A 16,097-nucleotide genomic window follows, 5' to 3' on the forward strand; every position below is an offset into this window, starting at 1 on the left:
CCAAACACACACACACACACACACACACACACACACACTTCTTCTGAAATACCCTGAGGAGTGCAAAGGTGTAATTTGTAAAAGGTCCTGGGATGGTCTGAGAAGCCACCACACTCCTGGTGGAAACTCCCTGCACCTTGCCTCACCTCCACCCAGATTCAACACCCTGCTTCCAAGGTGACAGGCTGTAATATGTCCTAATTTTAGCACTGCCTTTAGCATTAAATTGTGAAGCTGCCTGGATTCTATTTCCTCTTCCCATACTCATTAAAGTACGAAGTTTTACATAAACTGGCATTTCTAATTCCAATGTTTCACAATGCTGGTGGCTTTTTAAAAAATCTTCTAAGGTAATGTCTCTAATTCAATTAATGACTATAATTTCTTTCTTTGGTCCCTGGCTACAGCTAATACTGAACTCCCAAAACTTCATCTTTAAGAAAAAGTGTATATTTTTAAAAGCAGGGGAACACAGTGATTTTCCTCCCTGGGGACCCTCGCAATGTGAATCTGGGCACTCACTGTCATCTGGGGCCAGAGCCCTCACCGCCACTGTGATCTACTCTTCCAGTGCCTCAGCCCTTTCCCAGTTCTCTGGGCTATTCCTAAATCCCATTAATCCGGTCAGAGCACATTTATCATCCAGTACATCCATTAATCAGTGACACAGAAACTGCTGGCGCGCAATTCCCCTCGCATTCTCTGCTACATGCAACCTCACGTACATCTTCCCAGAACTTCTGTTCCAATTATAGTGCGCCCTCCAAAAAGTTCAACTGCTTTTCTGGCTAACTCGGCAGTTCTTTTCAACACACTGAGATGAAAAAGCCTCAACAGGCTGACTTGAAAGGGGAGCAAAGTCAAGTCACAATGACCAGATTCTGATGTTCCCATCACGTAACGTTAGCTCTTAGCTCTCAACAGACAATACAGTTGTATCATAAGAATCTGAGGACCCAACCAAAGGCTTTGAAGAGTTTACAATCAAACTTCTTGTCCTGAATCAAAAAGCATTTAGTAAAGTAACTATAAGCACATGTCCTATCTCCCTTATTAATGACTTCTGGGTAAACACTACCATGGATGTTACTGTTACACAAATGATCTCCTTTCACTGTATACTTCCAAGACACTGAACAAAGGAACCCTACAGTTCACACACGCCACATACACAAGAAACACCTATGTAGATTTTCATACATTTACAGCATAGTAAGCTATAAATTTCTTAGACTTAAAGCATAATAAGCTGTAATTCTAAAGACCCTAAGATGAGGGATATATAACCAGAGAGTAACTGATAGCATATATTTTTCAAATCAGCCATTCTTCCCACAACACTTAAGGAGGTTTTGTTTAGGAGAATCAACATATACATACCCCGAACATTCACTGATGCTAACAAAGGTCTAGTTATGCCAACCTTGGGAAATACATATTACTATCAAAAAGCAACAGAAACCAAACCTTAAAAGCCCCCAAATAGGGAAAACTGCCCTAGACCTGTTTGATATCAATGTTTTCCACACAAAACAATTTGTGGGTTTTGTCTTGGGGCTCAGTCAAGGTGGCTTGACTACCACAGTATCAGAAGGGCATACTTTGGGATGATTTCACCCCGAAAGTGAAGCACAACTAAAACCCCCTCCAGGATAAAAACTATGAATAATGAAAGAAGCTCGTACAGTAAGTAATTCGGACAGAGGCCCCCCGCCCTCAAAAGACAAGGAACTCTATCAGTCAGATTTCTTGGCCTCATCTGAAGGCTGGGATAATTCCTAAAGTACTGTAATTCTGAAGTATTAGCCACATGTCTTCAACACAATCTGTGAATGTCTTAAGAGTGGGTCCACGCTGAATGCCGAGCCGCTCTGCCCTACCTGGCCTTGCAAGGCGGATGAGAGAGATGTAAACGTCATGGCAGTCCCTCTCCTGAGGGATGATGAGCTGTAAGAGTTGAAAGTTCTTGCAGCGAACGAGCAGAGGGCACCCGGTGGCCGTTGTCGCCTGTTTCTCGATGGTGGAAATCTGACTGTGAAGAATCTACCACCAGAAGATAATGTGGGTAAACTAAGCACAAATAACAGATACACAGGACAAAAAGTAACACAGAGCTCTGAGCCACACACACAGACAAGAAACCCTCCCTGACCTTCAGCTGGCTTGCACTCAGACGACAAGAACCTACGTGTTCGGGGTAAGAGCCAACTGTCTGAATTTATCATTTTATTTTTCAATGGCAAGCTTTCTGATATCCAAGCTAATTATATGAAGCAAACTATTCAGCATACAATTCTGCACAGGTCCAGGTAAGGGAGCATTTGGGCCGTCAAATGTTGAAATGCACTGAGTAGCTAAAATTAAATAAGGTCATGAGAAGTTAGTAAAGTAAACCTTGCAATCGACAAAAGTTAGAGACAGCTCCGCTGGGAGGTGCCACCATGCTCCTCAATTCCACATGGAATGCTCTCAAGTTCAACAGCAACGTGAGATCGTTGTTTTCGAAGCTCTTGGTGGTCAGGCAGGCCGCAGAAGAGATTTATTTGAAAGGAAATCATGCTGAAGTGCTCTGGAATTTCAGGAGGGTCTCTCTCTGCTCAGCCCTCAGTGGCAACACTGCATCCTTTAAATTCCTCTCCACTATGTAGCGCCTGCCACCTTCTGCAGAAAAGATAAAGTCTACAGGCTACAGAAAAGGCAAAATCTACAACTCAGGGACTCTGGTTCTGGTCATAATGTCATGGTTGGGTGGCTACATAAAATAAGAACTATCTAATGGTCTCATTATTATGTAGCAGAAATACCTGATGATGGGACTGTTCCCAACATTTTTTTTCTTTTTTAAATTATGAGAAAACTGCAGACAACATAATAAGATGACTAAATGGCCTGTATTACAGGATGCTACAAATAAAGTGGATTGCAAATAAAGCACTGTGTAAATGCTGTATCTGGTACACTAACATTATTGAATCTCTACTTGACAGCTGTGACACGAAGCACTTATAGCTCTGGCTATTTCTATGTCTTTGACGATGTTCAAATAATTAGTGCTTAAAATGAGTAAACAGATCAAGTGGATGTGACCCTTTACAGAAAAAAGGCAAAACCCACATTCCAAGAAGAGTCCTCTGAACACCCAGTCGCCAAATCCCACCCTCCTCACCCTGAGGACAAACAAAAAATAGAGGGTCAAAACTCGTTACTTAAAACAATGGAAAACACATAAAGCCAACAATAAGGAATGCATACCCATGTTTCTTTCCTTGTGTCAGGTGCAGTTTCCACAAATATGACATGAGTAGCCGTCAAATACAAAGTACCAAGGGCCGCCTTTTTAGAAGATATTCGATCTACCAAGCGGACATTTTCAACCTAGAGAAATCAATGTGACAGGTTATATTAGAGCAAAAAAGCTGTTCACAAAAAACAATCAGTAAGTAATCTCGAGCTTGATCCAAATACAATTTTGAAAATTCTCCCAATGATAAAAACCAAAACTTGCCCTCTTAATTAGATCTCACAATGATTCTGTATATCAAAAGATAAAAATTCACCAGTTCCTTAAATATAACCTTCAATGTACCACAAAAGAGTTATAGACTTTTTTTTTTTTAAGATCTTTACTGGAGTATAATTGCTTTACAATGTTGTGTTAGTTTCTGCTGTTTAACAAAGTGAATCAGCCATATGCATATACATGTCCCCATATCCCCTCCCTCTTGCGTCTCCCTCCCACCCTCCCTATCCCACCCCTCTAGGTGGTCACAAAGCACCCAGCTGATCTCCCTGTGCTATGCAGCTACTTCCCACTAGCTATTTTACATTTGGTAGTGTATATATGCCCATGCCACTCTCTCACTTCGTCCCAGCTTACCCTTCCCCCTCCCCATGTATAGATCCTATTCTTTAAGAATACCCTTTCTGTGTTTTAAATAGGTCAACATTTTTCCTTCACTGTAATTATGTAATTTTAAGGCAGGAAGCATACACATGAAAGTTGAGTTTACACATTAACTATATATGAATAGCATTCTATTAAAAAAATAATGTATTTTCCTATGTGTTTCTCAGTTGTAGAAATGGCCGCAAGATTATCTGCTTCCATATAAACTAGTAGGAAATACAAATATACATACAGGAGCAAAAAGTATCAGAAGAATGTTCTGCATGCTTAGCAAGAAAATCTACCAAATTAAGATGCTAATATTTATAATAAAATCTTTCTAATAAATAGAATTCTCACCCCTGAGCTAAAATTCAAACTGCTACAGGAAACTTCTGGAAACAACTTTTATCAAGCATACATCTCTGAAATGTAGAGTAATTTCAAGAATATGTGCATCGAGGGCTTCCCTGGTGGCGCAGTGGTTGAGAATCTGCCTGCTAATGCAGGGGACACGGGTTCGAGCCCTGGCCTGGGAAAATCCCACATGCCACGGAGTAACTGGGCCCGTGAGCCACAACTACTGAGCCTGTGCATCTAGAGCTTGTGCTCCACAACAAGAGAGACCGCGACAGTGAGAGGCCTGTGCACCGCGATGAAGAGTGGCCCCCGCTCGCTGCAACTGGAGAGAGCCCTTGCACAGAAACGAAGACCCAACACAGCCAAAAATAAATAAATAAATAATTTTTAAAAAAAAGAATATGTGCATGGGGATCATTTCAATATGAAATGTAAAGGAAATGACAAGACAGTTTCTACAGGGCAAACGAAAAAAGCAGCAACGACGACTCCAACAAGGCAGAGCCACCCCAAACATTCGATGAACATTCCAGTAAGGATGGCAGTGTTTAGCAAGGCTACTTACTACTGCCAAGGATCAACCATCTACAAAAAGACACTGGCTCAACCCTCATCCCTCGAATCAGGATGGTGACTTGCTTCCTTGAGGCAGCTGAGAGACTAGTGAATCATATGTGTGCCATCCTTTAGTCTAATATAGAAGCTGTGGTGCTGATGCAGTTGGAGAGCCCAAGGCTTCTCAACCGCTCGAGGAAGCCCTGCGGGGACAGCAGACTGAATGGACACCCCTCAGGATCGTCAGGACAACTCCAAGGGCAAACATCACTCCACACATTCCACTGCCTCAGTTTCCTCTGAGCCCTGAGAACCAAACCAGCCTTCTGGGAAGAGTACTTGAGGGTCTTGTCCCACTTCTTCCCAATTTCTAGGGAATAATGAGGCAAATAAAGAATTAGGTATTTATTATATTTGGGGGGCATACAATTTATGCGGGGGGTGGTTGCACCATTCCTGAGGCCTTGTGAATGTCTATGTGTATCAAGAATGGTCATTCAACAGCAGTGTCCTTAACCTACCAGCTTGTGGTTTTAAAAAATACTTCTTTTGTCACTACAGTGCTCCACATTCTTTCACATGGTTATTCATCAGTGTGTCTCTTTCATAAATGGTCCTCACATACCAGGTGGTCATTTCTTACATTCATGAAAACTGTTTATATAGTAAGGATAGTAGCCTATGGCTTAATTGTTATTTGTATGTTTTATAACTGCCACTTTACCAAACTCTTTTACTAGTTCTAATAATTTTTTCACCAAAGTCTCTTGGATGTTCCAAGTAAACAGGAATATTTTCTGTAATAATTTCTCTCTTCCTTTCCAATATTTATACCTTCATTCCCCTTGTTTAATGGCATTAACTAGAACCTTCAGAATAACAGTAAATAACAGCGGTAACAACACTCTTGTGTTGCTTGTCATTGGTTTAATATCAGTTTTATTGAGACAGAATTCAGATACCATACAATTCACCCATTAAGAGTATACGACTCAACGCTTTTTAGTATATTCACAGCATTGTGTAGATCATCATTGTGCAACCGTCAATGTTAAAGCATTTTCATCCCCCGAGAAGGAAACCCTGTTCCCAGTAGCAGTCAGCCCTCTTTCCCCACTAACCACCTCAGCACTAAGCAACCATCAATCTACTTTGTCTCTACGAATTTGCCTATTCTGGATACTTCATATGAACCAAATCGTACAGCCTGTTGTACTCTGTGACTGGTTTATTTCACTTAGCATCATGTTTTCGATCCGTGTTTCAATCAAAGTTTATCCATTTGTAGAATGTGCCAGTACTTCATTTATTTTTACTGTCAAAAATATTCCATTATATGGATATACCACATTTTTATTTATCTATTTGTCAGTTGATGGACATTAGGGTTGTTTCTACCTTTTGGTTATTATTACTATTATTTTTTTAATTATTTATTTTTGGCTGTGTTGGGTCTTCGTTTCTGTGCAAGGGCTTTCTCTAGTTGTGGCGAGCGGGGGCTACTCTTTGTTGTGGTGCGCGGGCCTCTCACTATCGCGGCCTCTCTCGCTGTGGAGCACAGGCTCCAGACGCGTAGGCTCAGTATTTGTGGCTCACGGGCCTAGTTGCTCCGCGGCATGTGGGATCTTCCCAGACCAGGGCTCGAACCCGTGTCCCCTGCATTGGCAGGCAGATTCCCAACCACTGCGCCACCAGTGAAACCCTGGTTATTATTAATAATGCTGCTATGAACATTCTTATACAAGTTTTTTCTCATACAAGTTTTTTTTTTTTTTTTTTTTTTTTTTTCTTTTTGTGGTATGCGGGCCTCTCACTGTTGTGGCCTCTCCTGTTGCGGAGCACAGGCTCCGGACGCGCAGGCCCAGCGGCCACGGCTCACAGGCCCAGCCGCTCCGCGGCATATGGGATCCTCCCAGACCGGGGCACGAACCCGTATCCCCTGCATCGGCAGGCGGACTCTCAACCACTGCGCCACCAGGGAGGCCCTCTCATACAAGTTTTTATGAGGACATACGTTGGGTATATATATACCTAGGAATGGAATTGTGCCGGTTCTTATGTAACTCTGTTTAACCTTTTGAGGAACTCCCAGACTATTTTCCAAATCCAAAGTGGCTGTACATTTTACATTCCCACCACCAATCTATAAGGGTTCTGATTTCTCCATGTCTTTGCCAACCCTTGTTAAATAATTTTTTTTTATCATAGCCATCCTAGTAGGTATGAGATAGTATCTTGTGACTTTTAGTTGCATTTCCCTAATGGTTAATGATGCTAACATCTTTTCATGTGCACATCTGTTTTTAATGGGAACACTTCCTATATTTTACCCTTGAGTTTGATGTTTTTTAAAAAATCACATAGTGGAAGCGACCTACTCCTAGTTTAGTAAGAGTTTTGATTTTTGAAAATGAGGAATGAACATCATGCCTTTTAAATATATATTTGGATGAATATTTACTTTTTTATTTTAGTCCTGTGCTATTAATAATAGTAATAGATTTCTTAATCCTTAAAGAAGTCTTGGATCTTGGTATATGACCAACTTGGAATCAGTGTGTTAGTGTTTCAATATTCCTTATATTTTATCTGCTATAATTGTTTTATTTTTGTTTTCCTTTTTGGTTTTTTTGCATCTGTGCTTTTAAGAAATCATTACAGTTAAAATTACATAAATTAATTAGGAAGCTTTCAACATACAAATTATTTAGTATTTGAAAGAAATATGGGCACTTCTTTATACAGAAATACTTTAATAATTCATTCAATTTTGTACAATTATAGATCTGTTCAATATTTCTATTTTTTACTAAATCTCACTTTGACATCTATTTTCTTTTCAAATTATCTTATTGCCGATTTTCAAATTCTTTACAATCTTTTAATTCTTGCCTGTGGGTAAATCCCTCTCTCCTTACCCCTTCTCTCATTCCTAATACTGTGAACTATGTTCTTATCTCTTTGTGATTAGATATGCATATGTTTTTCTTCTAAGTAACAGGTCTTGGATTTATCAAGTTAATTTTTCTCTTTTCCAATCGCTACTTTCTGCTTGTGTTTGTTAATAAATGTTTTAACATGCTTTCCTTGAGTATATCATGTGGTTTTTGTTTCTTTGTTCATTTTAATTTTTTTATAATTTTTTTTCTTTTTTGCTGCACCATGAGGCATGTAGGATCTTAGTTCCCCGACCAAGGATCAAATCTGCGTCCCCTACCATGGAAGCATGGAGTCTTAACCACTGGACCACCAGGGAAGTCCCTCTTTGCTCAGTTTTAAATTCTTGGATTTAATAGCTCATCAATTTTCATTCTTTCTGATTAATAACAAGCTTTAAGTCCAATCATTTTCCTCCAGGTAAATCTCTGGCTGCATCTTATGAGTTTTGTTTGCAATATTATCATTCTTATTACTTTCTAGGTAGTTTATAACTGCAGTTTTTATTTCTTCTTTGACCCAAGAGTTCTTAAAGAGAATATTTTTCAATCCCCACACGATTGGATTATGGTATTTAAATTTTTGTCATTAAACATTCTATTCTGAAGTGACTATGAGAAAGATATCATGGAAGAGACTGTGGGAGGAGAAAAGCAAGGGGATATATTATTTTTAGGACATTTCTATGGGGAAAAACTCATTTGCATGCTGAAATGTGCCTAGCTAAATTAACCAGAGGTCCAGGATTGATATACCAATTAAAAGTATCTAAAAACAGAATGTAAATAATTCTCTCTGCACTTAGAAGCAATGAAACAAAACTTTATTAGGGTAACCACATTGAACATAAGATAATATTTTGAAGCCAAAGTATTTAGTATGAATTATTCTCCCTATAGAAGTGAAGAAAGCTATACCACTTAGATTATTTTTAGAAAACCTCAGTGGAACAGAACAAGGTTTGCAGATGGTGTTAGGTTAGAACACTTCATGAGATTTTTCCATGTCTTTTTGTTAACTTTGGATGCTGCCGCAGGAAAATTACAGTTCAAGATTTGGCAATCATTCTCACAGGTCTCACAGCTGTCAAAAGTAATGCTGAAGGAGAGGGAGGGAAAAAATAAAAAACAATGAGGGAAACACCAACAGCATGATTTCCCAGTGATGTCATGAAAGAAATGAGTAATAAAAATTGAAATCCCATTATCTGAGAAATTCTGTGCAGATGGGGAGCACTGTGCAGGGACCACCACGTGGTTTACACTAAGACAGCCAGAACGTTCTTGACTGTGATGCTACAGTCAGTCAATTCTAGACAAACTGAAATAAATCTCAAGGGTTTGGGTGCTGTCATGAAGACCCAGTGGTTCAATAACTCCGCCTCACTGTTGAGCTAACTTAATTCTACCTCATCTACACATGTAATAAACTATATGGTAATAAGGCTTCTTTCATACTTGGAGAGTTAATGACTCTTAGGAAACCACCAGCTTCTTTTTTTTTTATAAATTTATTTTATTTATTTTTGGCTGCGTTGGGTCTTCGTTGCTGCACACAGGTTTTCTCTAGTTGTGGCGAGCGGGGGCTACTCTTCGTTGCGGTGTGTGGGCTTCTCATTGTGGTGGCTTCTCTTGTTGTGGAGCATGGGCTCTAGGCTCGCAGGCTTCTGTAGTTGTGGCACGCGGGTTCAGTAGTTGTGGCGCACGGGCTTAGTTGCTCCACGGCAATGTGGGATCTTCCTGGACCAGGGCTTGAACCCGTGTCCCCTGCACTGGCAGGTGGACTCTTAACCAGTGTGCCACCAGGGAAGCCCAGGAAACCACCAGCTTCTTAAGACAAAGTTATTGCAATTCATTTGCATGTTCCTGGGAACACCACGCTTAAGACACACTTGGCATTCGTGCTCTGCAAATGGCAATTCATCTATGCAAAAGATATTACACTATTATCACTAACTCCTGAGTGTACATTTTTCACTTTCTGACATTTCCAAAAATGGAATGTATCTTATGATTAATGTGGTAAGAAGCCACTGTGGCATTTAACGGGCAGCACTTTTGTTTCTTTCTCTGTGGTAAATAAAATCTCAGTGCATCTTACAATCACTGACGTCTTAGGTTTGCTGAAATGCAGTTAAGTTTTTAGTCACTGGCATATAAATTATATTTGAAATCATGGGACTGAAAGAGGTTACCTCGGGAGAGCATGCAGTGACAAGAGGAAAGATCTGAGGGCATCCAACACTTAAAGCTCTGAGGCAAGAGGAGGAATCAGAAAAGCAAACTTGGAGGAATGGCCAGTTAGGAGGAAAGTCAGGAGAGCGTGCTGTCAGGGGAGAGGGTGCGGAGGGAGTGGTTTAAAAGGAGAATGTTTATGCCGAATGCTGCTGAGCAATCAAGTAAGGCAAGAACTGTAAAATGCCCACTGGACTCAGCAACACGGAAGATGCAGAAGGGGTTGTGGGGGCCCTGGGATCAGAAGCCATAACACAACGGCTGGAGGAGTGAACTCATTAGAGCTGAGAAAGTGGAGATTCTACTCTTTGTGGAAGTGAGGGCAGAAGCCAGAGCTGGGAACCTGACCACTCAAACTCCACCCCGGAGCAGCAAAAGACCAAAGCATGCAAAGAGCTTTCCAGAAGCAACAGGCCCATCAAGACAAAGAAGCCTATGAGCGTTGCCAACCAGGGGGTGTCTCACACTGTGATGCACACAGGAAATAAAATAACTCCCATTCGGAGGAAACTGTGAGAAATACGTTTTAAAGGATTAGAAAAAGGAGATGAGGATCACTGGGCAAGGATTTGTTGATCCTGCTTGTACTGAAGTCTCCCCAGTCCTACAAAGCTTCTCCTCCAGCTTTCAAAACTGGTCTTTTTAAAAATTAAGAAACATGCTTATTTATACAATGTTTAAAAATTCAGAAATACAGAAGGAAAGAAAATCACCCTAGGCCCATAACTGAAACACAAGCACTGGGACTTCGCTGGGCGCAGTGGTTAAGAATCCACTTGCTGATGCAGGGGACACGGCTTCGATCCCTGGTCCAGGAAAATCCCACGTGCCGCGGAACAACTAAGCCCATGGGCCACAACTACTGAGCCCGCACTCTAGAGCCCGTGAGCCGCAACTACTGAGCCCATGTGCCACAGCACCTGAAGCCCACACACCTAGAGACCGTGCTCTGCAACAAGAGAAGCCACCGCGATGAGAAGCCCACTCACCACAACGAAGACCCAACTCAGCCAAAAATAAATAAATAAATATTTTTAAAAACCACAAGCACTGTGAACCTTTTGGTGTATTTTAGAAAATATTTATACCTTATTTTAAGCATTTTTTTCATTACGTGGCAAAGTGCCAGGGGAAAGAAACCCAGGGATGGGGAGGAAAAATCTAATCTCTGCCTTTGCTTTACTGAACCTTTCCTTTGCCCCAAATCTTCAGGAGAGTAGGCTGTATACTGTACTGCCTTGATGGGTTGGACAAGGGCTGTGTAATAAAGTAAGAGGCGGGTTTTAATACAACACAGCTGAGTCATGGACCAGAGGGGCCTAAATGGATGGTGAAACAATCTCTAACCTGAACTAATTCAGTGGGAGCTAGAGGAGACTGTGAAAATGCAAACATCCAAGGGAGCCGGCAGAAAGTCTGGGAAGAGCTTTGGAATTCTGAAGGGAGTAGAATGGAGGTGTTCAAAATAACTACCAACATGGCATGGGTCAGGCCAATCCCAGCCGGCAGTTGGCTTATGTAAAAATTACCAAAATAATAATAACAAAAACAACAATTAAACATTTTTGGAGAACTTACTCTCTGCCGTGCATTGTGCTGTCACTGCGTGTCTGACCTCAGTTAATCCCCACAGTAACCCCATGAGTCGGGTCCTCACATAATCTGCATTTCACTGTTACGCTTAGAGACCCGACAAATCTTCCCAGGTCACACGAGCAGTACATGGGAAGGCTCAGCTTGGAGCTACGGTCTATCCAGCTCCGAAGGCCAAGCTCACAGGTCACCGAGGCTGTGGACCCTGGTGAATGCCTCTGAGGTCATTCTAGTTCTGTTACCCAAAATTAATATGTTTAGGATAACCAGTTAACAATTATTTTAAGCAACTTTATACATGAAATTAGTATTTGAAAACAGAATGCTGGGACGTCCCTGGTGGCACAGTGGTTAAGAACCTGCCTGCCAATGCAGGGGACACGGATTCGAGCCCTAGTCCGGGAAGATCCCACATGCTGCGGAGCAACTAAGCCCGTGCGCCACAACTACTGAGCCTGCGCTCTAGAGCCCGTGACCCACACCTACTGGGCCCCAGCACCTAGAGCCCGTGCTCCACAACAAGAGAAGCTGCCGCAATGAGAAGCCCGCACACCGCAACGAAGAGTAGCCCCTGCTAGGCGCAACTAGAGAAAGCCCGCACACAGCAACGATAGACCCAACGCAGCCAAAAATTAATTAATTAATTAATTAATTTTTAAAAAACAGAATGATTTAAGAGAAAATTATACTGTAAAACTATATTCACAAACCACTATGAGAACATTCTTCTCTGAGATAAACCCAAAGACAAAAGGCCTGGGAATGGGCTACGGGAACCGGAATGTTGGCACGAGGAGATGTTCAGGATTCTCAGAACCAAAAGAAAGAACAGTAAACATCCAATTCCACTCAACAAAATGCCTTTGTGTAGCACGGTGTTAGGTTCTGGGAAGAAGAACAAAAGGCTGATTAGGATGGAGTCTTTGTCCATCCTGAAGAATCTTACAGACTCAATGGAGAAGGCTGTGCCCCAGTTTAATAGCCTTTTCATTCCCATCCCTGCTCTGCTGAGGTTAGATTGAGAGGAAAAAAAGCTTTCATCAGCTTTTCTAGGCCGAGGCTGAAAAGCCTCAGTGAAAACATGGGGCCCCTCCACGGCACTGCGAGGCCTGAAACAGGACACAAGTACGGCTGGGTCCTTCCCCCATCCATCACAGGGAGACACGGCCTCTCCTCAGCCATTCTCCACTGCACCACCTTCCAATTTCAATCTAAATAGAACAGAAGTCTTTACTTTCTACCCTGCAGTTTGAATACTTGACTACTGAGCATTTTGGGATTCCAGAATCATCTCTGACTATCTGGAAAAGAAAAACTGCCCTGTAGAACAGGGAGTCCAAAGTGCAGTGTAGGGTTACCTTTTAATGAAAGAAAGGAAAATGAATGGCACTGGCCACCGGTTTTGCTTGGGCTGAAGACGAGTCCTCTAACCCATATAAAGTAGGCTGAGGGTCATGGCCAGTCAGCCGGGGGAAGAGATCCAGAGGCTGCCGAACAGGGAGAAATCAAAATGTCTGCAGCGGCCAAAACCGAAGGCAAGTTTATGTTCTAATCTAAGAAAAGCAACTAGATAAATAGTTTGTCGTGCTAAATTTGGTATCATGACATTTTCTAAGTCCAGGAACATGAAAAGTAAAATATTTGTCTGCGAGTCAGGAGGCCTCGACTCTGGTTCTGGTTCCGGTTCTGGTTTTAAAAGGGAACCGTTGGCTGCAGGCAGCTGAGCGACTCCATCTGGGTTCTGACTCCTGTAAAGGACCTACAGGTATTTAATGCCTTCCCACACTTGCACAGGTTAACTCAGAGGTGCTTCAGAGAGACGTCAGAAAACCCAGAAAACAGCAGTTGTGAAAATACACACGCTAATGACTCAATATTAAATCTCAAGAAATTTAGCGCCTCGGTACCGTGGTTGGCCAACAAAGCTCTAGCGATTTCCCAAGGAAAGGAAGCACCAGCCTCGGCCACGGCAGATGCCACAACACTCTCTGAAAGTGGCCCAGGGGCTGCACTGCAGCCCAGTGTTCGGGGCCCAGTGGAGAGAAGCCCCGGAGGGCAGAGCCCGGCCTCAGGTATCCACAGTCTTGGGTACAGAGGCTGTGCTGGCTTCAAGCAGTGCCCACTACCTGCTCACTCACTCACGAACTGCTGAGAATCACAATGAGGCCAATCTAGGACTTTTCCAGAAAAGCTGAAGGTAAAGAAGGAAGCACCGTTGAGGAAGACTTCTCTCAACTTCTCCCTTGAGCAGAAGGGACGAAAGAAGGAAGGGTAATAATAACAACAACAACAGTCGCATTAACTGAGCAACTGCTGAGTGTCAGGTATTGTCCTAAGTGTTGTCCGCACACTATTTCTAACCCTGGCTGAAAACTAGCCATAGTGGTCCCACTGAACACATGATAAAATACACATGCAGCCTGTAGACCTAATGCCCAAGGCCCCACAGCTAGAAAGCAGCAGAGCCAGATTTCAGACCAGAAGTGTCTGACGCCCACACGCGTTCCCTACATGTGCCCCCATACTTTACCCCCTCGGTCCAAGCCTAACATTGTAAATCCTCCATTTTCCCTAAAATTTCAATGACAGATTTACATGGTTAACACATAAAAAGTTCTGACTAAAGCTAAAGCACTGATAACTCGGTGTAGAGCATTAAGTTAAAATGGCCACGTTGGGCTTCCCTGGTGGCGCAGTGGTTGAGAGTCCACCTGCCGATGCAGGGGACACGGGTTTGTGCCCCGGTCTGGGAGGATCCCACATGCCATGGAACGGCTGGGCCTGTGAGCCATGGCCACTGGGCCTGAGCGTCCGGAGCCTGTGCTCCGAGAGAGGCCACAAAGGTTGGGAGGCCCGCGTACCGCAAGAAAGAAAAAATGGCCACGTTAACGCCGTCTATTCACTTCACTGGTCTGGAGGGGTGCATGCCCGCCATGGTACTGAGGAGGCCTGGGGAGCCTGGCTCCCACGTGGTCCCAGGAACAGCTGGCCAGAGTCATGACAGGTGCTCTGGCCTGTTTCACGTCATAAGGTGCCACAACCTTCTGGCAGCAGGAGAACCACATCAGGAATCAAGGTGCACTTCTCACCAGCCACGCATCAATTATAGAAATGTTTCATTTATGGTAGGTGTCCCTGTGGCACTAAGTAGGATTATTTTTTTAATAAATGTATTTATTTTATTTTATTTTTGGCTGCATCGGGTCTTCGTTGCTGCAAGCGGGCTTTCTCTTGTTGCGGCGAGCGGGGGCTACTCTTCGTTGTGGTGCATGGGCTTCTCATTGCAGTGGCTTCTCTTGTTGTGGAGCACAGGCTCTAGGCGCACAGGCTTCAGTAGTTGTGGCACGAGAGCTCAGTAGCTGTGGCTTGTGGGCTTAGTTGCTCTGTGGCATGTGGGATCTTCCCGGACCAGGGATCAAACCCGTGTCCCCTGCATTGGCAGGTGCATTCTTAACCACTGCGCCACCAGGGAAGACCAAGTAGGATGTTTTAAGTTTGAACCCAGAGCTCCTGGACAATGAATGATTCCACCTGCAAGTAACTACATGTGTGAGAGAGAAAGAGGAAAGGCGTCCATCTCTGTAGTTATGAATAAACTGTAATTATTGACAAACAAGTTCATAACAGAGACTTCGGAGATTTCATTCTTGCTCCCACTGAATGCTCACCTCGTGTCTGTGATTCCATTTCCCGTTACAGTAGTGGTAACGACAGAGTTTGCAAAAAAGATGGGCTACTCAATGACAGTTGCAGAATATTTTGACACAGATGAAGAAAAAGTGAAGCAGTAAAACATTTTTCAGACCACTTGGAATTGTCATAATCTCTTATAATAGGGAAAAAAAGCATCTGATTTTTCCAATTTAAAAAGAAGTACTTTCAATACTGTACTGTATATTTGAAAGTTGCTAAGCGAGTATATCTTAAAAATTCTCATCACAAGAAAAAAATTGTTAACTATATGAGGTGATGAGTGCTAACACTGTGGTAATCATTTTGCAATATACACATATATCAAATCATTACACTGCATACCTTAAACCAATACAATGTTCTATGTCAATTATATCTCAATAAAACTGGAAAAATAATATCGCATGGTAGGGACTTCCCTGGCACTCTAGCGGTTAAGACTTCGCCTTCCAATGCAGGGGGTGTGGTTGGATCCCTGGTCGGGGAGCTAAGATCCCACGTGCCTCACGTCCAAAAAACCAAAACATAAAACAGACGCAATACTGTAACAATTCAATACTTTAAAAGTGATCCACATCAAAAAAATAAAATAAAATCACATGGTAAAATATCATAATAAACTTGTTTGCAAAAAAAATTTTACTTAAAGAAATTAAGAGATACACGTTTTTCCTAGTTGCATAAAGTTGCTTGAACTCATAAAAGGGGGTAGTCAGGGACCTCCCTGGTGACGCAGTGGTTAAGAATCCGCCTGCTAATGCAGGGGACATGGGTTCGCGCCCTGGTCCGGGAAGAGCCCACATGCCGCGGAGCAACTAAGCCCGTGAGCCACAACTACT

General features: G+C 42.6%; 1 protein-coding gene across 4 annotated transcripts in view; it reads right to left on the reverse strand.

Annotated features, from left to right (window-relative positions):
• MTMR7 (myotubularin related protein 7) overlaps positions 1 to 16,097 on the reverse strand; it is a 103,271-nt gene that overhangs the window by 57,378 nt on the left and 29,796 nt on the right. For 3 of the 4 annotated variants that reach the window (XM_081220713.1, XM_081220714.1, XM_081220716.1), the window contains exons 2-3: positions 3,253 to 3,375; positions 1,881 to 2,043 (exon numbers count right to left, since the gene is read on the reverse strand). In XM_081220713.1, coding sequence (XP_081076839.1) covers positions 1,881 to 2,043; positions 3,253 to 3,375 — 286 coding nt within the window. Of the gene's footprint in view, positions 1 to 1,880; positions 2,044 to 3,252; positions 3,376 to 16,097 lie in introns of those variants that run through there. The other variant, XM_081220715.1, reaches the window with a different exon arrangement.

Source organism: Mesoplodon bidens (genome assembly GCF_964165515.1).
Source record: "Mesoplodon bidens genome assembly, chromosome: 20".
NCBI lineage: Eukaryota > Metazoa > Chordata > Mammalia > Artiodactyla > Ziphiidae > Mesoplodon > Mesoplodon bidens.